General features: G+C 39.6%; 1 protein-coding gene across 1 annotated transcript; it reads left to right on the top strand.

Annotated features, from left to right (window-relative positions):
- Positions 1-242: 242 nt before the first annotated feature.
- cfap97d1.S (CFAP97 domain containing 1 S homeolog) lies at positions 243-22,443 on the top strand. Its single transcript, XM_018249794.2, has 5 exons — positions 243-399; positions 18,706-18,786; positions 19,971-20,089; positions 20,440-20,635; positions 21,240-22,443. Exons 1-5 carry the CDS (start codon positions 307-309, stop codon positions 21,687-21,689), a joined length of 939 nt encoding a protein of 312 aa, XP_018105283.1. The 5' UTR covers positions 243-306; the 3' UTR covers positions 21,690-22,443.
- The last annotated feature ends 286 nt before the right edge of the window (positions 22,444-22,729 follow it).

Here is a 22,729-nt window from a genome sequence, read left to right as displayed (position 1 = left end):
TTGTTAATAATATCAATGAGTATGAATTCTGTATACTTCACATAAGAACATCTTATTTGTTAAATAGTCTGTGTATAAATTCCTTATCAGTGATAAGGATACACCACAGTTCCAATTACAGTTATTGTTTGCTATTCTGTGAACACAGTGTTTGAATAGCTACCACTAGCTATTCATTTTTCTCCAATACAAATGCCATGACAACCACCACATGACTGGCTTTAAACACACCACCGTCTCCAAGGCTTCCCTTCTCCACACACTCAGAGGTTGCTCAGTCGCTGGGAAGTGCTTCACTTTGACAGAATGCATCGATCCTACCAGCCAATCTTACCATGTGGCAATAAATACTTACAGCAAAAATGGGATAAAACCTACTACGATGAGCATAAAATAAAGGTAGGTCTAGTATAATGATACCAGTAATAACATTTAAAATAGTATTAAAGTTTGTTGAACACGTATCCTATAGAACCTTGTTAAATCCTACAGTGGAGCTGTAGGTGCAGTCCCATAAACAGGTGCAAAAATTCCACTAGTGCCACACAAATAGTTGCATTGCAGTCAGGCAATTTTTATGGGGTTCATTTAGTTTGAAATGTAGGTATATTATGTAATCATTTTTTATACAAGTTTTTTTTTAATTAGGGACTTCAAAAATTATACACTAAAACCATTTAATAACTGTTTTGCCACTAGCTAACTAGGAAAGAATAACTTCACTAGCTACCTTTTCATTAAAAAAGGAGCAGTTTGATATAAAAAATATGGGATACTTTATCTGGACTGGAAAGCTGTTATCCAGGAAGCTTCGAATTAAAGGAAGGCCATTTCCCATAAAGTCTATTTTAAGCAAATAATTAGAATTTTTCAAAAAAAAAATTTTTTTTTCTCTGTAATAATAAAGCAGTGCCTTGAACTTGATGGTAAGCTATATGGATAAAACCCTATAGGGTTTATTTTATGTTTAAATTATTTTTGAAGGTATCATGATCCAAATTACAGTGAGATCCATTATCTGGAAAACCTCAGGTTAATAGTTCCTATACCTTTCTTTACCTTGACAATTTGAAAAATGGTAATGAGACGAAACATTTATCAAAATCGGATAAATCCGATACCTGTCTCAGTTAACCAGAATGAGAAATTTGATTGCATTAAAAGGGTGGTTCACCTTTAAGGTAACTTTTATTATGTCATAGAACAGCCACTTCTAAGCAACTTTTCAATTGGTTTTAATTATTTATTTTTTATAGTTTTTTTATTCATTTGCTTTTTACTTCTGACTCTTTGCAGCTTTCAAATGGGCATCGCGGACTCCCTTCTAAAAAACAAATGCTCTGTAAGGCTACAAATGTATTGTTATTGCTATTCTATTCAGGTCTCTCCTATTCCAGTCTCTTATTCAAATCAATGCATGGTTGCTAGGTTAATTTGGACCCTAGTTACCAGATCGGTTAAGATGCAAATGAAAGAGCTGCTGAATGAAAAGCTAAATAACTCAAAGACCTTCAATAATAAAAAAATGAAAACAAATTGCAAATTGTCTTAGAATATCACTCTATAGTTCAGTTATCTCAAAGGTGAACCACCCCTTTAGGGTAAGTCCACACTGAGCGTTTTGGGGAGATTTGGTCACCTGGCAACTAATCAACCTCATCTTTGGGGCGACCAATCTCCCCAAACACCTTCCCTCACTCTGTGCCGGCTGAAATTAAAAAACGCCGGCGCTAATCATACGCGGCGATTAGTTTTCCGAAGTTGCCCAAAGTTGCCTCACGAGAAAATGATTATTCGCCAGGCGACCAAATCTCCCCAAAACTGACCAGCCTAGGGATGCCTCTGCCTCTGATATCCCACAAGTGAAAGCCATAGGAAATGTGGCATTGCCATCAGCCTGAATGCATATGAGGCATGCTTGTGTCAGCTTCCAAAGGTGGCAGAAATACAATTGCTTCCAATTTATGCAGATGCCCCTGGGAAGCAGAGCTGTCACTTGATTTTATACTTTGCAGAACAAGCTCCTGAAGAGGCTAAAAGTAATTGCTAGCATTGCTTTCCAATACAGAGATTCTAGTCAGGGGTAATGCAGTAAAAGGTGCCAGGTTTGCTAAAGGTCTATAAACCTACAGTAATTAGGCTAAATTGGCTGGTTAAGTGTTTGAAACTAAAGTAAATAACTAATTGGTTGTTAAGGGGTGCTACACCTGGATAAACCTGGGACCTTTTATTCTATTACCTATGGTATCGGACTACAACTCTCAGAAGCCCTTGTCAGTCATGGGCTGGGTTGTGTAACCAAGCCAATGTGTAATTAGGTTTTGACCAGAATCAGTTATCTAAAAGGGGTTGTTCACCTTTGAGTTAACTTTCAGTATGATGTAGAAAGTGATATTCTCAGACAATTTGCAATTGTTTTTCATTTTTATTATTTGTGGTTTTTGAGTTTATTCAGCCTCTCTCTCTCTCTCTCTCTCTCTCTCTCTCTCTCTCTCTCTCTCTCTCTCTCTAGTTTGCAATTTCAGCTTTCTAGTTACTATGTTCCAAATTTGAATAAGAAAATGGAATAGGAGATGAGCTAAATAGAAAGATGAGTAATAAAAAGTAGCAATAACAAAAAATCTGTAGTTTTACAGAGCATTTGTGTTTAGATGGGGTCAGTAATCCCTCTTTGAAAGCTGGAAAGAAAATGGCAAATAATTAAAAACTATAAAAAATAATAAATTATGAAGATGGAAAAGTTTCTAAGAGTTGGTCATTCAATAACATCCTAAAAGACATAAAGGTGACCTGTCCCTTTAATACTGGAACTGCAAAAACTTTCAGAACTTTCTTGACCCCCCCCCCCCAAACTGCATGAGAATATCTTGCAGGGTTTATGTTTTGTCCAAGCAAAGGTTTCTTCCTACATTACAGTTGCAGTGTGACATCACTGTGCAAATGACTCAGAAATAATGAAATGAATTACAGGGTGTTAGGCTATACTTTTATGTACTATATTAATGTTCAAGCAACGTCGGCAAGGATTTGATTAACATTTAACGTCAGACGTTGCATCAGTGGTATAAAGCTTACGCACTGGAGCACGAGCAACTGAACACAGTTCAGATAGTTTAGTGCCAGGAGACCTGTGGAGTATAATAACGTTGTGCAGGTAACGGTAATATTTTGCAACCTAAAATTGTATGAAAACCTCATGTTTTCCAAAGAAAATGTCACGCTACTATATTTCTACAATTGTGATGATTCATAGAGCAGCATACAGTATTTCTAAAGAGCTAGAATTTGTTTCTAATGTTCCTTAGCTTTCTAAAATGGACTGCTATTTTTCATTCAATTAATAGATCTCATTGATCATTTGCCAGAAGATTATTACATGCAAAGCAGATGGAATGGCTGACGTCAGATTTATCAGACACAATGATCTCTTTTAAAGCAACAAGCTTGATGCGGTTGCTAAATATTTGTTTTTTCTATTTTTTAAACCATGCTGGTTTGGTTTGTATATTATTTGTGCTTATGTGTTATTTAGACTTTGAGAGAGAGAGATCGCATGGCTTTAATAAAACCATCTGATAAATATTAAAAATATATACAGTATGCAGATTGAATCATTTTAATGAAATTATGAAATTTGGATTATTGGGATGTGATTATCAGTTTAAGTGGTAAAGTGACTCCAAGCATTATGTTGTAGAGAGGATCCCAAATTTAAATGGCTTGTTGACTCCCAGCATTAAGGGGCAGATTTATCAAGGGTCGAAGTGAATTCAAGGGAATTTTCGAAGTAAAAAAATTTGAAATTTGAAGAATTTTTTTTGGATACTTCGACCATCGAATAGGATACTATGACTTTGATTTGAAATAAAATCGTTTGAATATTCGACCATTCGATAATCAAAGTACTGTCTCTTTAAAAAAACTTCAACTTCAATACTTCGCCAAATTAAACCTGCCGAATTGCTATGCTATGCTATGTTAGCCTATGGGGACCTTCTAGAGCATTTTGGAAGTTTTTTGAAGTCGAAGAAAAATCGTTCGATCGATGAATGAAATACTCTAAATTGTTCGATCTGAAGGATTACTTCAACTGCAAATGGCCAAATTCGATGTAAAAAAAGTATTCCAATTCGATGGTCGAATTTCGAAGCTTTTTCTACCTCGAAATTCGACCCTTGATAAATCTGCCCCTAAATGTTTAATGTGCTGTTTTTTTTCGGAATTTTCACCCAAAAACTTTGGGGTATCTCACGAAACCCAGCGCACATCAAAAAATCATTGGCACTTCTCCCATTGACATATGCAACCTCGACAGGTCTGAGATGCCGGATTTTCAGATTCAGACTTTTCCATCCTCAGGGTAGTGATTTTTAAAAGTCAGGTTTTATATAAAAAAATAAAAAAAAAACACAATTTTTTTGTGATTTTTGCATTCGGAGTTTAGTAAATAATCCACCAAGTACACAATAAACTTCTAGAGGAGAATTGTAATAATTTTGTCATATTCAACCAGCTATATTGCTACAGGTACAGATATTTGTAACAGTGATTGCATTTGATGAGATGGATTTTTTTATCCTTTTCTTTTTTCTGGTTGTGACTCATGAAACAATGTAGCAAAATTCAGTTCTCCCCCCCTCCCATGTTGGTTATTCAGATGGCTGCTGCTACATTGTTTTAAGATTCACAACCAGCAGTGTTGAGGAATAAAAGGATAAATGCCGTTTTCAGTTGCAAATACATTTATAAATAATGTTAAGTTCCTTTCATTATTCAAGCACAAGTGTAGGTATGGGTATATAGAATTTAATTAAAAGTAGAGAGGGTGTGTGTATGGATGCTGGGTTTTCATTTGGAGGGGTTGAACTTGATGGACTTTGTCTTTTTTTCAACCCAATTTAACTATGTAACTATGTAACAAGTTTTTGGTTGGATCTCATCTTTCATATCAAATGTAAACAAACTCCACAGTCTCCCTTTAGTTCAATTTTCCATCATCTCACAGAAAGGCCTGCATTCTGCCACTTAGCCTGATATCAGTCTGTGTTTGTTTTGTGTCTTAATAGTGATAATTGTCTACCTACACCATGACACACACACACACACGTCAATTAAAGGAGCCAGGGGCAGAATGCAAAGTGCAATAAAGAATGCAAAGTGTTATGTACTGTGCAGCCTAATACCCAACAGTGCTGCACTGAAGTTTTGATCTCAACAAGGTGCAAAGAGCAGCCTGCAGAGGCCCAGGATCAAGTTGTTGGGCCTTAAGGGGTCAGTTTTACTGCTCTTGGTGCTCAGGCTCTTGTATTTAGGGCAATTACATATCTCTGACAAATTTCTTCTTTAGTTTATCCTTGTACCCATGGGCTTCAGTCAAAATAACTATGCCCCCTCGGCACCAGGCAGTGCTTCATTATTTCTGACCAGGAATATTCAATCATCACCAGTACAATGTCAATGCTGCTTACTTACAGTCTTTGCTTATCTCACTTTCTTTCTGTTTCATGATTCAAAGAAACACATTATTTCTCTAGACTGTTAGGGTAAGGACACACTGGGTGATTTGTCGCCAACGTTTTAAAAAAGTAAATCGCGGCGACAAGACGATCGTCTTTTTTGAACAGACAATTCACAGCGACTATTGGCACAGAGCGATTTGTATCCCATTAATCTGTGCGGTACGTGCTCCACCCAAGCCGGAAACGGTTTGTGCTTCCGGCTGTAACCTGGCGTCTTTATGTTCTTGCGTCATTGCGTTTGCATTGTAATTTGAATACAATTGCTGCTTCTTATCTGTATGTGTGTGCGTGTCTAGGAGATTTCAGTGCTTTTCTAAGTACATGCTATTTCTGATAAATCGCTCGGAAAAGGGTTTCAGTGCGTTTTGGAGCTACAGGCGATTCACAAACGCGCTGTGGGCAGAGTAGCTGGCATCTTTCATTTGGTTTTGTTCAGAGACAAAACGAGCGATATGTCGCCGCGATTTGCTTTTTAAAAACGTCCAAATCGTCCAGTGTGTCCTTACCCTTACAAAAATAACCAATCTTATATTGTCTGTGCATCAAATTAATGAACCATGAAAAGATAAACACATTTATATGCATAACTCTAAACACATTGATGAAAACAGTTCTGCCACTTCAAAGACAATGGAATACATACATTTTTCTGAAAAGAACATTTGTTTATTTATTCAGATACTATGGAAAGAAATAATGCAAATGATATGATTTATCTTACATCTCTTGAAACTATAATGCATAAAAAACTCACAAGTGTATATTTTACTAGTTGTATCAAAGAGAACGATGCAAATTTAAAACAGATCTGCCAAAACGATTTGGGGACATTATTCATTAACTGATATAACTATGTGTGTATATGTACTAAAAATTTGAAAAGTATCATAGCATAAGTATAGTGCTGGACTGGGATATCAGGGGCCCACCCAAAAACCTTAGATCATGGGCCCACTCTCAGAACTATTATTCTTCATCAACTCACTCAACCTCTGTGCTCCTAGTCTCTTTTAAACTCTGTGCTCCTAGTCTCTTTTCTTTACATACTTTAATGTATTATTCCATATATTTAGCCTCTTTGTTCTCATAGAAATAGGGAATGGCAATGAAATAGGGCAAATGTTTTGCAGCATGAGGGCTAGAGATGTCGCGAACTGTTCGCCGGCGAACTTGTTCGCGCGAACATCGGGTGTTCGCGCTCGCCGGAAGTTCGCGAACGTCGCGCGACGTTCGCCATTTTGGGTTCGCCATTGTTGGCGCTTTTTTTTGCCCTCTCACCCCAGACCAGCAGGTACATGGCAGCCAATCAGGAAGCTCTCCCCTGGACCACTCCCCTTCCCTATAAAAACCGAAGCCCTGCAGCGTTTTTTCACTCTGCCTGTGTGTGCTGAAGAGATAGTGTAGGGAGAGAGCTGCTGCCTGTTAGTGATTTCAGGGACAGTTGAAAGTTTGCTGGCTAGTAATCGTTTTGATACTGCTCTGTTATTGGAGGGACAGAAGTCTGCAGGGGTTTGAGGGACATTTAAGCTTAGGTAGCTTTGCTGGCTAGTAATCTACCTTCTACTGCAGTGCTCTGTATGTAGCTGCAGTGGGCAGCTGTCCTGCTTCTGATCTCATCTGCTGACTGCTGCAATAACAGTAGTCCTTGTAAGGACTGCTTTTATTTATTTTTTTGTTGTTTTACTACTACTACTACTACTACTACTATAAGAGCCCAGTGCTATTAGTCTAGCAGTGTTGGGGAGTGGGACTGGTGTGCTAATCTGCTGCTCCTAGTAGTTCAGCAGCACCAACTTTAATTTTTTTTTTTAATATTCATTTTTTTTTTATTTTACTTTTTTTTATTTTACTACCGCTGTAGTAGTGTATAAGTTGACCTTTTAGGCATTATTTGCCCTGTAGGCATTATTTGCACACTGTTTTCTTCAACCCGCCATCGAGCTGTGTGACCTTGTTCACATTCTGTCTAAATATCCATAATATTACCGTCTCCAGAAAAAACACCGGAGTCACTTTTTTCAAGCAGCCATAATATATTTTACGTAATCCGTATCCACCGCTGTAGTAGTGTATACGTTGGCCTTGTAGGCATTATTTGCACACTGTTTTCTTCAACCCGCCATCGAGCTGTGTGACCTTGTTCCCATTCTGTCTAAATATCCATAATATTACCGTCTCCAGAAAAAACACCGGAGTCACTTTTTTCAAGCAGCATTCATATATTTTACGTAATCCGTATCCACCGCTGTAGTAGTGTATACGTTGGCCTTGTAGGCATTATTTGCACACTGTTTTCTTCAACCCGCCATCGAGCTGTGTGACCTTGTTCCCATTCTGTCTAAATATCCATAATATTACCGTCTCCAGAAAAAACACCGGAGTCACTTTTTTCAAGCAGCATTCATATATTTTACGTAATCCGTATCCACCGCTGTAGTAGTGTATACGTTGGCCTTGTAGGCATTATTTGCACACTGTTTTCTTCAACCCGCCATCGAGCTGTGTGACCTTGTTCCCATTCTGTCTAAATATCCATAATATTACCGTCTCCAGAAAAAACACCGGAGTCACTTTTTTCAAGCAGCATTCATATATTTTACGTAATCCGTATCCACCGCTGTAGTAGTGTATACGTTGGCCTTGTAGGCATTATTTGCACAGTGTTTTCTTCAACCCGCCATCGAGCTGTGTGAGCTTGTTCACATTTTGTCTAAATATTGATAATATTATCGTCTCTAGAAAAACCACTTGAGTTACTTTTTTTCAAGCAGCATTCATATATTTTACGTAATCCGTATCCACCGCTGTAGTAGTGTATACGTTGACCTTGTAGGCATTATTTGCACAGTGTTTTCTTCAACCCGCCATCGAGCTGTGTGAGCTTGTTCACATTTTGTCTAAATATTGATAATATTATCGTCTCTAGAAAAACCACTTGAGTTACTTTTTTTCAAGCAGCATTCATATATTTTACGTAATCCGTATCCACCGCTGTAGTAGTGTATACGTTGACCTTGTAGGCATTATTTGCACACTGTTTTCTTCAACCCGCCATCGAGCTGTGTGAGCTTGTTCACATTTTGTCTAAATATTGATAATATTATCGTCTCTAGAAAAACCACTTGAGTTACTTTTTTTCAAGCAGCATTCATATATTTTACGTAATCCGTATCCACCGCTGTAGTAGTGTATACGTTGACCTTGTAGGCATTATTTGCACACTGTTTTCTTCAACCCGCCATCGAGCTGTGTGAGCTTGTTCACATTTTGTCTAAATATTGATAATATTATCGTCTCTAGAAAAACCACTTGAGTTACTTTTTTTCAAGCAGCATTCATATATTTTACGTAATCCGTATCCACCGCTGTAGTAGTGTATACGTTGACCTTGTAGGCATTATTTGCACAGTGTTTTCTTCAACCCGCCATCGAGCTGTGTGAGCTTGTTCACATTTTGTCTAAATATTGATAATATTATCGTCTCTAGAAAAACCACTTGAGTTACTTTTTTTCAAGCAGCATTCATATATTTTACGTAATCCGTATCCACCGCTGTAGTAGTGTATACGTTGACCTTGTAGGCATTATTTACACACTGTTTTCTTCAACCCGCCATCGAGCTGTGTGAGCTTGTTCACATTTTGTCTAAATATTGATAATATTATCGTCTCTAGAAAAACCACTTGAGTTACTTTTTTTCAAGCAGCATTCATATATTTTACGTAATCCGTATCCACCGCTGTAGTAGTGTATACGTTGACTTTGTAGGCATTATTTGCACAGTGTTTTCTTCAACCCGCCATCTAGCTGTGTGTATTATCGTTTCCAGAAAAACCAACTGAGTTTTTGTTGTTGTTGTTGTTTTTTTAAAAATAATGCCAGGCAAAGGCAGGCCGCCACGCAGAGGCCGTGCTAGGGGCCGTGCTGCTATGCAATCCTGTGGCCCTAGCAAATTTCCCAGTTTTAAAAAGCCAATGACCCTGAACTCCCAAAATGCTGAAGAGGTAGTTGACTGGCTTACACAGCACACCCCATCCTCTACCGTTTCTAACTTTACCACAACATCCTCCTCATCCTCCACTGCTATGGCCACCCCACGTAACACTTCCTCCACCACCGGTGCCCCTTCTTCACTGGGGTCAGAGGAGTTATTTTCCAATGAGTTTCTTGAACTGAGTAATGCGCAACCATTATTGCCAGAAGAAGATGAAGGAGATGAGGACCTTACACCAGATTTAATTCTGGCAGAGAACACGATAGAGATGGACATAATGAGTGATGAGGAGGAGGTCCCCGCTGCTGCTTCCTTCTGTGATGTGTCAGAAGAAATTGATGCATCTGAGGAGAATGATGATGAGGAGATTGATGTTTTGTGGGTGCCTAGTAGAAGAGAGCAAGAGGAGGGTAGTTCAGATGGAGAGACGGAGAGTCAGAGAGGCAGTAGGAGAATAAGACTTAGAAGAAGCAGGGAGGACAGCCCGCAGGGATCAGCAGGGCAACAACATGTATCGGCACCTGTGTTCAGCCGGCCAACGCACCCGCCATTGCCGCCAATACCGCCAACTCCGCCAACTTCTACTGTTACCGCCAGATCGCACACTTCCAAAAAGTCAGCAGTGTGGGATTTTTTTAATGTGTGTGCCTCTGACAAAAGCATTGTAATTTGCAATGAGTGCAGTCAGAAACTGAGCCTTGGTAAGCCCAACAGCCACATAGGTACAACTTCTATGCGAAGGCACATGAGCGGCAAGCACAAAGCACTTTGGGAGCAACACCTCAAAGGCAACAGGCAAACTAAAAGCCACACTCCTTCTGGTCCAGCATCTTACTGCTCTACCTCTGCTCTCCTTGACCCGTCTGAACCACCCTCCACTCCGCCTTCCACCTTGACCACCTGTTCCCATTCCCAGTCATCTGCCACCAGCCAAGTTTCTGTGAAGGCCATGTTTGAGCGTAAGAAGCCAATGTCTGACTGTCACCCCCTTGCCCGGCGTCTGACAGCTGGCTTGTCTGCACTCTTAGCCCGCCAGCTTTTACCATACCAGCTGGTGGACTCTGAGGCCTTCCGCAAATTTGTAGCAATTGGGACACCGCAGTGGAAGGTACCCAGCCGCAATTTTTTTTCTAAAAAGGGAATACCACACCTGTACCAACATGTGCAGAGCCAAGTTACCGCATCTCTGTCACTTAGTGTTGGGCCAAAGGTCCATATGACTACTGACGCATGGTCCTCCAAGCATGGTCAGGGCAGGTATGTCACCTACACTGCCCACTGGGTGAACTTGGTAATGGCTGGGAAGCAGGGAATGGGTAGCTCAACAACAACAGTGGAGTTGGTGTCACCGCCACGGATTGCACGCGGTTCTGCCACCACCTCTACTCCTCCATCGCTCTCTACCTCGTCTTCTTCTTCTTCTTACTCTGCTGCTGGGTCCTCCTTCTCCTCCTCCACACCTGTGCACCCCAGCTCCCCTAGGCTATTCGACGTGCCAGGTACGCCGTTGTCACGCTGTCTTGGGGATGACGTGCCTGGAAAGCAAAAACCATACCGGATCTGTACTCCTGTCATCTCTGCAGTCACAGGCCGATCGGTGGCTGACCCCACACCAACTGCAGATCGGAAAAGTGGTGTGTGACAATGGAAGCAATCTGTTGGCAGCGTTGAGACTAGGCAATTTAACACATGTGCCCTGCATGGCACATGTGTTAAATTTAATAGTCCAACGTTTTGTCTCCAAGTACCCAGGATTCCAGGACGTTCTCACCCAGTCCAGAAAGGTGTCGGCCCATTTCAGACGTTCCTACACAGCCATGGCACGCCTTGCTGACATTCAGCAGCGCTACAACATGCCAGTCAGGCGTTTGATTTCTGACAGCCAGACTCGCTGGAATTCAACGCTCCTTATGTTGGAACGTCTGCTGCAACAACAAAGGGCCGTCAACGAGTACCTTTTTGAACTGGGTGGTAGGACTGGATCTGCACAGCTGGGGATTTTTTTCCCCGTTACTGGGTGCTTATGCGCGATGCCTGCAGGCTCATGCGACCTTTTGAAGAGGTGACAAATATGGTCAGTCGCACCGAAGGCACCATCAGCGACCTAATACCCTTCGCTTTCTTCCTGGAGCGTGCCGTGCGACGAGTGACAGATGAGGCTGTAGACCAGCGTGACGAGGAGCTGGAAGCGCACGATTTCTGGTCGAATCACCAGAACGAACCCAGGCACCTGCTGCAACGCAGGGAGAGGTGCCAGAAGTGGAGTCAGAGGAGGAAGGTGGCTTTGTGGAGGAGGAGGAGGAGGACCAACAGGAGCAGGCTTCCCAGGGGCTAGTGGTGACCTTTTGGGGACCCCTGGTCTTGTACGTGGCTGGGGGGAGGAGACCGTGGATGATGCAGTCCTTGATAATGAGGAAGCGGAGATGGATAGCTCTGCATCCAACCTTGTGAGAATGGGGTCTTTCATGCTGTCATGCCTGTTGAAGGACCCCCGTATCAAGAGGCTTAAGGAGAAGGACCTGTACTGGGTCGCAACGCTACTAGACCCTCGGTACAAGCATAAAGTGTCAGAAATGTTACCAACATACCACAAGTCCGAAAAGATGCGGCATTTACAAACCAGCCTGCAAAACATGTTGTACAATGCTTTTAAGGGTGATGTCACTTCAGGAACTCATCAACATTCCAGGGGCAGAGGTGCCAGTAATCCTGCCACGAGCACACCTGCAAGGACAAAGCCCTTTGGCCAGTCTGTAACGTCAGACATGCAAATGTTTTTCTGTCCAAGGCAGCGCCACAACCCTTCTGGATCCACCCTCAAAGAACGCCTCGACCGGCAGGTAGCGGACTACCTGGCATTAACTGCAGATATCGACACTCTGAGGAGCGATGAACCCTGGACTACTGGGTGCGCAGGCTTGATCTGTGGCCAGAGCTGTCACAATTTGCCATGAACCTCTTGTCTTGCCCAGCCTCAAGTGTGCTCTCAGAAAGGACCTTCAGTGCAGCAGGAGGGATTGTAACTGAGAAGAGAACTCGCCTAGGTCACAAAAGTGTCGATTACCTGACCTTTATTAAAATGAATGAGGGGTGGATCTCGGAGGGTTACTGCACGCCGGAAGACTTGTTCTGACTTCTATGCAGCTGTCCTTCTCTTCAAGCCTCATGACTCCACACACAGCTGTCCTTTAGCGTCCTCCTCCTCCCTCCGCCACCGTTACAAACTAGGGTGCAAACCCTACTGGTTTAATTTTTTCTGGCCTCTGTGCTTCAGTGGCTGCAACCAAAAAAACTGGGCAAACAATGTCTACAAGGTCAACGTATGGCAAAAAATGACTATTTTCAGCATTTATATGGCATATTTTTTCTGGCAACTGTGCTTCAGTGGCTGCGTCCAAAAAAATGCATATTTTCTGCATTTATATGGCATAATTTTTCTGGCAACTGTGCTTCAGTGGCTGCGACCAAAAAAATGCATATTTTCTGCATTTATATGGCATAATTTTTCTGGCCTCTGTGCTTCAGTGGCTGCAACCAAAAAAATTTATATTTTCAGCATTTATATGGCATAATTTTTCTGGCCTCTGTGCTTCAGTGGCTGCAACCAAAAAAATTTATATTTTCAGCATTTATATGGCATAATTTTTCTGGCAACTGTGCTTCAGTGGCTGCGACCAAAAAAATTACTATTTTCAGCATTTATATGGCATATTTTTTCTGGCCTCTGTGCTTCAGTGGCTGCGGCCAAAAAAACTGGGCAAACAATGCCTACAAGGTCAACGACGTTGACCTTGTAGGCATTGTTTGCCCAGTTTTTTTGGCCGCAGCCACTGAAGCACAGAGGCCAGAAAAAATATGCCATATAAATGCTGAAAATAGTAATTTTTTGCCATACGTTGACTCAACGTATATGGCAAAAAATGACTATTTTCAGCATTTATATGGCATATTTTTTCTGGCAACTGTGCTTCAGTGGCTGCGACCAAAAAATGCATATTTTCTGCATTTATATGGCATAATTTTTCTGGCCTCTGTGCTTCAGTGGCTGCAACCAAAAAAATTTATATTTTCAGCATTTATATGGCATAATTTTTCTGGCAACTGTGCTTCAGTGGCTGCGACCAAAAAAATGCATATTTTCTGCATTTATATGGCATAATTTTTCTGGCCTCTGTGCTTCAGTGGCTGCAACCAAAAAAATTTATATTTTCAGCATTTATATGGCATAATTTTTCTGGCAACTGTGCTTCAGTGGCTGCGTCCAAAAAAACTGGGCAAACAATGTCTACAAGGTCAACGTATGGCGAAAAATTACTATTTTCAGCATTTATATGGCATATTTTTTCTGGCAACTGTGCTTCAGTGGCTGCGTCCAAAAAAACTGGGCAAACAATGCCTACAAGGTCAACGTATGGCAGTTGTTTAAAGAGAACAGTAGATTACTAGCCAGCAAAGCTACCTAAGCTAAAATGTCCCTCAAATCCCTGCAGACTTCTGTCCCTCCAATACAGAGCAGTATCAAGCAGATTACTAGCCAGCAAGCTTACTATCATCTGTCCCTGAAATCACTAACAGCTCTCCCCCTACACTATCTCTTCCAAGCACACACAGGCAGATTTTTCAGATACATTTTTGCCCTTGATCCCCCTCTGGCATGCCACTGTCCAGGTCGTTGCACCCTTTAAACAACTTTAAAATCATTTTTCTGGCCAGAAATGTCTTTTCTAGATGTTAAAGTTCGCCTTCCCATTGAAGTCTATGGGGTTCGCGAACCGCTCGCATTTTTGCGCAAGTTCGCGAATATGTTCGCGAACTTTTTTTCCGACGTTCGCTACATCCCTAATGAGGGCCCACCTACATCTGGGCCCACGGGGAGTTTTCCTGGTATCCCAGTCTGCATGGGTAACTGTTTTTGTTTTGTGACTGAAAATTATACTTTCAGTACTCATATTTATGCTAACTGCTAGGCTTTTACTAGTAATGCAAGATTTTTCCCCAAAATCCCAAAACTAAAAGTAGCCACTAATTAAATGACACATGTCTTGTGTGCAATTTACAATTAGTGGAAGCAAATTTTCTGCTGATTTGGTAAAACCTGCCCAAATTATGTTCATAATTTACTTAAAGGGATACTGTCATGGGAAAAAAACATTTTTTTCAAAATGAATCAGTTAATAGTGCTGCTCCAGCAGAATTCTGCACTGAAATCCATTTCTCAAAAGAGCAAACAGATTTTTTTATATTCAATTTTGAAATCTGACATGGGGCTAGACATATTGTCAATTTCCCAGCTGCCCCAAGTCATGTGACTTGTGCTCTGATAAACTTCAATCACTCTTTACTGCTGTACTGCAAGTTGGAGTGATATCACCCCCTCCCTTTCCCCCCCCCAGCAGCCAAACAAAAGAACAATGGGAAGGTAACCAGATAACAGCTCCCTAACACAAGATAACAGCTGCCTGGTAGATCTAAGAACAGCACTCAATAGTAAAAACCCATGTCCCACTGAGACACATTCAGTTACATTGAAAAGGAAAAACAGCAGCCTGCCAAAAAGCATTTCTCTCCTAAAGTGCAGGCACAAGTCACATGACCAGGGGCAGCTGGGAAATTGACAAAATGTCTAGCCCCATGTCAGATTTCAAAATTGAATATAAAAAAATCTGTTTGCTCTTTTGAGAAATGGATTTCAGTGCAGAATTTTGCTGGAGCAGCACTATTAATGGATTCATTTTGAAAAATGTTTTTTTCCCATGACAGTATCCCTTTAAGTTTTGTCATTTCTATCCCCATGCCAAAAATGCTGACAATAAAATGTATGATGTACGAATCAGTTACGCGTGTTGGTGCAACATGCAAAGTTAAGATTTTGGATTAAAAGTTTCCCTCATTCCCTGAAATTTCTCTGTATCATTTTACACATGGAATGGGTATTTACCAAAAATCATACAGTATATTGAATAACTGCTGACACAACACAGTACTGAACTTGCAAACACCATATTGTGAAGGTAACAACAGGACACATGTACAGCTGCAGGAACAGTTGTGGTCCCTGGAATTTCATTTGCACGTAAAACCATTTTCATTAAAGGTACTTGTCAAAATCATGTGCTTTTCGCACTTCCATATAGTTGCATTCGGCACCAATAAGGGCTTGCACAGATGAGCAGTTTTGCCTGTGCTCCACTGCATTCACTTTTACAAACAAAACGCAGTCAATTATTTTAAACTGGGCTGTACTCACACAAATGCATGTAAGTTCCACTATATTGTGCTCAATGTTGCACAATGCTCACTGAACTTGCGAATGCCCTAAAATGTAAAATCTTCATCTGAAAGGGGGGCTATGCTGCATCACAAAAGTTACACAAATGATGTAAGTTACATACAGTTAATTCAACAAAGTGTACCTTATGTTATACCCTGGATACATAATTCAAAAACTGAGACCCTAAAATTGACAATATCAGCATAGTTTCTACTTTCCTTTTAGTTTTGTTTACAGCAATTGTATTACAAAAAATTGTTAAGTGTCATATTACCTGTCTAAAACCTGCATAAAAAGCCTGTCTGCACCCTTTTGTTGTGAATGGAAGTAATTCCCACTAATATGCCTCTGAGTAACCATGTGGCTGTGTTGGGCTAACTTGATCCCTGTGAACTCGCGTGGCAAGTAGCACTAGAAATGTTCAATGATTGACAGACTGCCTGGGGGAAATGCTACCAACAATGACTACGTAGGCATTGTAGAGCACAAGTCTGACAACAACATCGGTTTTTTTGGATGACTAAGTGGTATTGAAATGTCACTGTAAATGCTATGAGGCATATCTGTCTGATTATCACTGGTGTTTTGTTGCTCCATGGAGATATATATGAAGGACACCACTAACTAAAAAGCTCAGACAACAGATAGTAAATATTCTGGCACGAGATTCTGTTGGAGTTGCTTCTCCGCACAGTCAGTTTATTTTATTTGTGCTTGGACAACCAGTTACTAATGGGCATTTGTATAATGCTAAGTAGGTAATGCTCTAATGATTTGTGGATTAATGCAGTAATATTAGGATGCAAATTTAATTTAAGCAAGACACTTTCGCATATTGTCTGTTTGAAGCAGAGAATTTCTAAGGGAATGATTAAGGGACTGATGTGCTTAAGCTTCAGAGGTAGGAGTGAAAAATGTTTTGTTGTAGGGCTTAATAACTTACTGCACTGCTGCTATAAACCTATAAAGGCAAGCAGGTTATTTGTTATGCTGTATATTTGTTTGTGTGTAAGTACACTAGTGTGGAATAAAACAAGGGAAAGATAGCTTAATTTTATTCCATAGAGCATTTTGCAATACTTAAAAGAATGTTTAAATATCCTTAAAACTAGTACCCAGGCATACAAGTTAAGGAACTTTTTGTATATACTGTATCAAGGTATGTTAAATCCGAACCTTTCATATGAAATAACAACCTTTTCTTAAAAGTCCCTTTTACCTAATGAAACGGATTATTTCTAAAGGAGGGTATCCTTTGCAGTGTTGCTTTGAAAATAGGCGCCAAGTTTCAAGTGTCAAATTTAATGCAATGGCTGGTTAAGCTATCACATTTCAACAACAAAAAAGTTCATGTCAGGCTTGATTGTATACCATATATATTGGAAAAATGCACACACAACATCTTTGTACTTGTTAGAATGGTTATTCATCTTTACATACTTGGTGACCTGTCAAGTTTACCAGTATAATCCAGTCGTAGAAGGAGCTGGAGCCGTAGATAGTGAACCCACAAGCACCTCACACAACCGCTACCCACCTGGAGTGGAACAGGGAGCAGGGTTGTGGAGAGTAGCCAATGAGACGATCAGCGAAGTATAAAAGGATTAGGCAAAGTCGTGGTCAGGAGGTCCGAGGTCAAAAAGGCAGGCATCGAGATTCGTAAACGATGAGACAGGCCGAAGAGTCGAGACAGGCAGCAGAAATCGTAGTCCGGGAACAGGCAAAGGTCAACAACAGGAATTCAAGAGTATAGAGATGCTAGGGTTTCAGTTAAACAACCTAATAGCCAGACAATGCATCTCCATCTGAACCAGGTTTAAATAGTGTTAGTTTGGCGCCAACTGGCGTCTTTTTCGCCGGCGTCGCCGTACTGACGTCACGTCCGTCTTAGGCGTTTTCGCCCGCGTCCTTGCGCCAGCGACCGCCGCCGGCGCCTTCGCGCCCGTCGCCAGCGTCACGCGCCGGCGCGCATTAACGCGCCCCCGCCTGCGCCGGATAGAACGCGGACCCGAATCCTCACAGTGACCCATAACTGTACTACCATAAGTGAAATGTGGTTGTGTTGGAAAAAAAAAAGTTCATGTCACATGATCAACTGAACTGCAAAGGGCCCATTTATAAACACTAGGCACATTTGCACTTGGGGAGTAACCCATAGCAGCCAATCAGATAAGTGCATTTTCAATTTCCTAATGAAATGCCATTTCAATATATTCAACTGAGACATGCTCTCACAGCCAAGCTTGCTGGTGAAACAACACTTAAAAAATAGGTCACAAGCAAAATTGTACTCTTTTCTCAATTGAAATAGTGCATACACATTTACACAGCATTTTACAGATAGTTTTTATCAAACTCTGTTTCATCAGTTTCTTCTCCATTAAAGCTTACAATCTAGTTTATTATCACATTCCACACACAAAGTAGTGTCATCAATAGACACATTTGCTAACTATCTGCATGTTTTGAGTACCAAATGGAAACCCATACAGTCTCAGCGAGAACATATAAAGCCCTTACAGACCCCAGTGCTACAGGCAAGGCACCTCTGCTAACCATTTGACTGCAATTGCTAAACAATATAAAACTAAACTAAGTTTGATGAAGAAATGTGTACAGAACTTGTAGAATCAATACATTACTCAGTAATTAGTGTTTGGGACTAATTACATTTACAGGCATGCTTTATACTTGTTACTAAATCAGGTGAAGGATACTGTTCAATCATCATTAATTTTCTTGATTTTTCATAGAAGTTTAACTTAAATTACAAAATTAATCTGAATCATTTCTATACATGTCGCAAAGTTTTTGCTTGATGGTAAACTTGCAATATTAAATGTGTATATTATCATATGAACATCAAATAATAGATCTAAAATAAACATTGTAAAAAGAAAACATCCATTTTTATGTTTCAGGTTCAATCTGCCAAGCCAATGGTAGATACAAACAGTCCGCACACGTATGTTCATCTTAACCAGAAACTGAAGAAGTTAAAGGTATAAATTTAATGGCGTTTTTAGCATTATTACTAAGGGACTGGGCCTTAATAAATTAGTGATTTGCAAAAGGAATTTCATAAAAATCATATAAGCCATTGGGCCCAACACTGTACTGCTTGAAATTTCTGTATGTGCAGGTAATTCTTCAAACACAGCATTCTCACTTCTTGATGAACCATTCTTTTAGGGCTTGACGGAGATTTCTAATAAGCATGGGTCAGCAGGGGATATTCTGTCCTGACACCATCACCCAAGTTTAACTCGCTTATGTTGTTGCCCTCTCTGAACTATTTAGGTGTAATTAAAAATAAAAGTTGGTATTAAATGACCATGTGCTCCTATTTACCACTCCTGGCAAAATTCCAGCTGAAAGAACCTGAACAAGTTCTAGGAGACAATGCACAATATTCATTCTTATTACCAAAGCATTTTTATTTTTTCTACAATGGAGCAATATTTCACCCAAATATGGTGTAATTTGCAACCTTCTTGTAGCTGCAAACTGTGAGATAGCTGCAAACTGTGAGATAGCTGCAAAATATGGGGTAATGTAACAAAAGGGGTTATTTATTTATTTTCTATATTGTAAAATTGTGATCAACCTTCAACTAAGTACTGAATGACAACATTACTTTTCCCATATCCAATAGAAAACCAGATAAAACAGACAGTGCCCTAGTGTAATTGGAGTATGGATAAGAAATGCGTTTTCTTACATTACAAATCCATCCAACTCTGCTCTGTATCTTGTCAACATGAGATAGCAATAAGTGTGCGGAGACATTAGTTTGCTTCTTTTTCTTGCATTGTTTATTTTTTTTCCAAAGGAACAGTGCAGAGAAGAATCCTATAATTATTTTTGATGGAGGCCCATTTCTGCCCTTTAGCTGATTAATATTGAAATATGGAAAAAGGTGAACATACAATCATACCTTCCCTAGAGGCCACATAAGCTATAATACAACAGTCAGTGTTCATTTACATAACCTTGCTTATGACTGACAAGATATTGCACTACAAATATGAGCATGTGTTATTTCATTATCTTGCCAAAATCTCCAGACACTGTTGATCTCTAAGTCACTCCTCCTTTTTTTGTGTACAGAGATATAGGGATGTAAGGATATGGCTCTTTGCATTGGAAATAAGGTATACCTTTGTATATTTGCTCTTATTAACAGCTAGAGGAGGAACGTTTAGCAGTGATTGAAAGAGACAACCATTTACTACTTCAGAAGATGTCAACCATCATGAAAACCAAGGGGAGGGTGGACAATAAAAATGAGTATGAAACAAAAAGGTATAACCAACTTGCACTCACACAGTATTGTTCACAAACCTCTCAGATGTCCTGCTCATTTAAAAAAATCACAGAATAGAATTCAGAAATGTTTTTTACTTCTTGTACAGCTGACATTCTACCTTTATTTTTCATGTTGCCTTTGTATTTATCTAATATTTCAGCCAAAACGTATATCTAGAGGATCACTTTAGATTGAGTAGAATAGTGAAAATAGACAATTGAATTAAGGTTTGCAAATAAGTACACTATTTTGGCTTCTTTAGTGGTGGCATTCTACAAATGTCATGCTCTACATCAGTGGAATGAATTATTCATGAAATCTATATTTCCTCTTCCCTCCCTATCAGTTTAAATAAAGAAAAACGGGACAGAGAATTATTAAGGGTATCCAGAGAAAATCAGACCATTCTGGACAGGATTACAAAGTGTGAACCTCAGTATCAGGTGGAGAAGTGGCAGGAAGATTGGGTGAAAGCAGAAAAATACATGGACAGCATTGCAAGATACCCTAGAGGGTGGTGGTGCCTTACACACCAAGAGAAGGTAATGTAAACTCCTGTGTACCAGTTAAGGGCTGTATCACATAAAGGTGGGCATATGAAAATATCTGCTCATTTAATATGAGTTAAACCCAGCTGATATGATCTGGGCTTATGCAAACCTGTCTCAAGAGGTTTGCATCAATAGACTAATATTGTCCTTGTCCAATAGGATTTTCTAAACTAACCAATAGATCCCAAAAACCCAACCCTGATATTAATCAGATACTCTTAGCCCATACAAATACAAAATAAACTAAGTAAAGTAAATAATAAAGACCAGTTGTAAAGTTGCTAAGAATAGGCCATTTCATAAAATACTATGTTAATATATAGATGAAACACCCCTTTAAGACAACTAATAAAGAGTAGGACATGAAGATATATTTATAAAGCATTTAAGGCAAAAAATGAGAATGAATGAACTTTCCCTTTCTTCAATATGGTCTTAATTCTAGCATGGTTCTATACCAGAATTACTTTTGCTTCAGAGGGTCTCTGAAAGAAAAGCAGTTGATTGTTTAGGGAGTCAATCAGCAGAACACAGGGCACAATACTTTCCATACAGTTCAGCTAAATGTCTATTTCAAAATATTTTATTGTTGCAGAGTGAATTTAGAGAGAAAAAGAAATCTACCAAACGAGCGGATTCAAGTGAAAGTTTAGTTAGAGAGATAAAAACGAAAAAAGAAAACGTGAAAGAGGAGAGGGCATCAGTGGTGGACAAAGATAAAAAGAAAAAAATGGTTTCAATAAAAGAGGTTGGTGTAAAATCCAGGGAAACCAAGGTAAACCAGGGAAAAGCTACCAAGGAAGCCAAGGAAATACATAAACAAGAACCTAAAAATTATACCAAAGAAGATGACCTTGGTGGTGATAGAGAAGGATATGAAGATTCAGCAGATGAAGAACAGGAACATGCAGCAGATGAGAGGGCTGATGAGTCTGACAGTGATGCCAAATCAGAGAGTAACAAATCAGCACACAGTAGAGTGCAAAAAGAAGACGAAGAAAAAACAGAGGGTTCTGGGGATGAGGAGAACTCTGATACAGAATAGATTTAGAATAAGAATGGACTACCTGTGGCCCTCCAGGTGTTCTTAAAGGAACGGTAACTCCCAAAAATGAAAGTGTTTCAGAAACACAACTATAATTTATATAAACAAGCTGCTGCGTAGCCAGGATACACAATGGATAACAGATACGTTCTGAAGAATTCAATTATAAATTACAGAGTTTATCGATTATCTGCCGTTTATCCTGTGCCTTTTCTCCTTTTTCAGCTTTAAATGGCTGCCCCCATGGCTAAACTTCAGCTTGAATATATCAACTACAGTTGTATTTCTGAAGCAAACATTCTCGTTTTTCCAGTGCAACACAACAGTACATTACATTTGTATTCCTTTTTATACAGTTTCATTTTTGGTGTTACTGTTCCTTAAAAATACAACTTCTTAGGGTGGAATGCCGGGAGCTGCAGTTCAAAAACAATAGGACCACAAGTTTCTCACCCCTGGCATAGAAAAGGGAGTATGTATTATATACACTAAAATATAAAATAATTTAATTTGATTGCTGATTCCCAACAATAGTGCCAAATAAGCACTAATACTTGAAGATGTCACATTATCACTTTAACATGTCACTCCTTAGCCAATATATCTAATGTACATTGAAAAGATTAAAATAACTTTTACATTTAGTAATAAACAAATTCCATTACACATATGCATATCTAGTAATGCAGTGGAAATATAAAATAAAAAACAACACTTGGTATCCTTGGGTGGCTGAGGGTATATATATATATATATATATATATATATATATATATATATATATATATATATATATATATATATATATACACACACATATAAAAGCGAGTTCACAGAGGACAAACACACTGTTTTTCAAATATCATAAATATTTTATTTTCACATCACAGTGCCTCCAAAGTTTCGGCCCCGTTTGGGGCCTTTATCAAGGATAAAGTGCTCAGTGATACAACAATCATTTAAATACCCATAAACCCTCCAAATAGAGGCGCCAATGATGACGTCATTACCACCAGAATTATTCAATTAGTGCAAGTGAT

This window comes from Xenopus laevis, chromosome 2S, assembly GCF_017654675.1.
Source record: "Xenopus laevis strain J_2021 chromosome 2S, Xenopus_laevis_v10.1, whole genome shotgun sequence".
Lineage (NCBI taxonomy): Eukaryota > Metazoa > Chordata > Amphibia > Anura > Pipidae > Xenopus > Xenopus laevis.
This window is presented reverse-complemented; position numbering and strand designations above follow the sequence as displayed.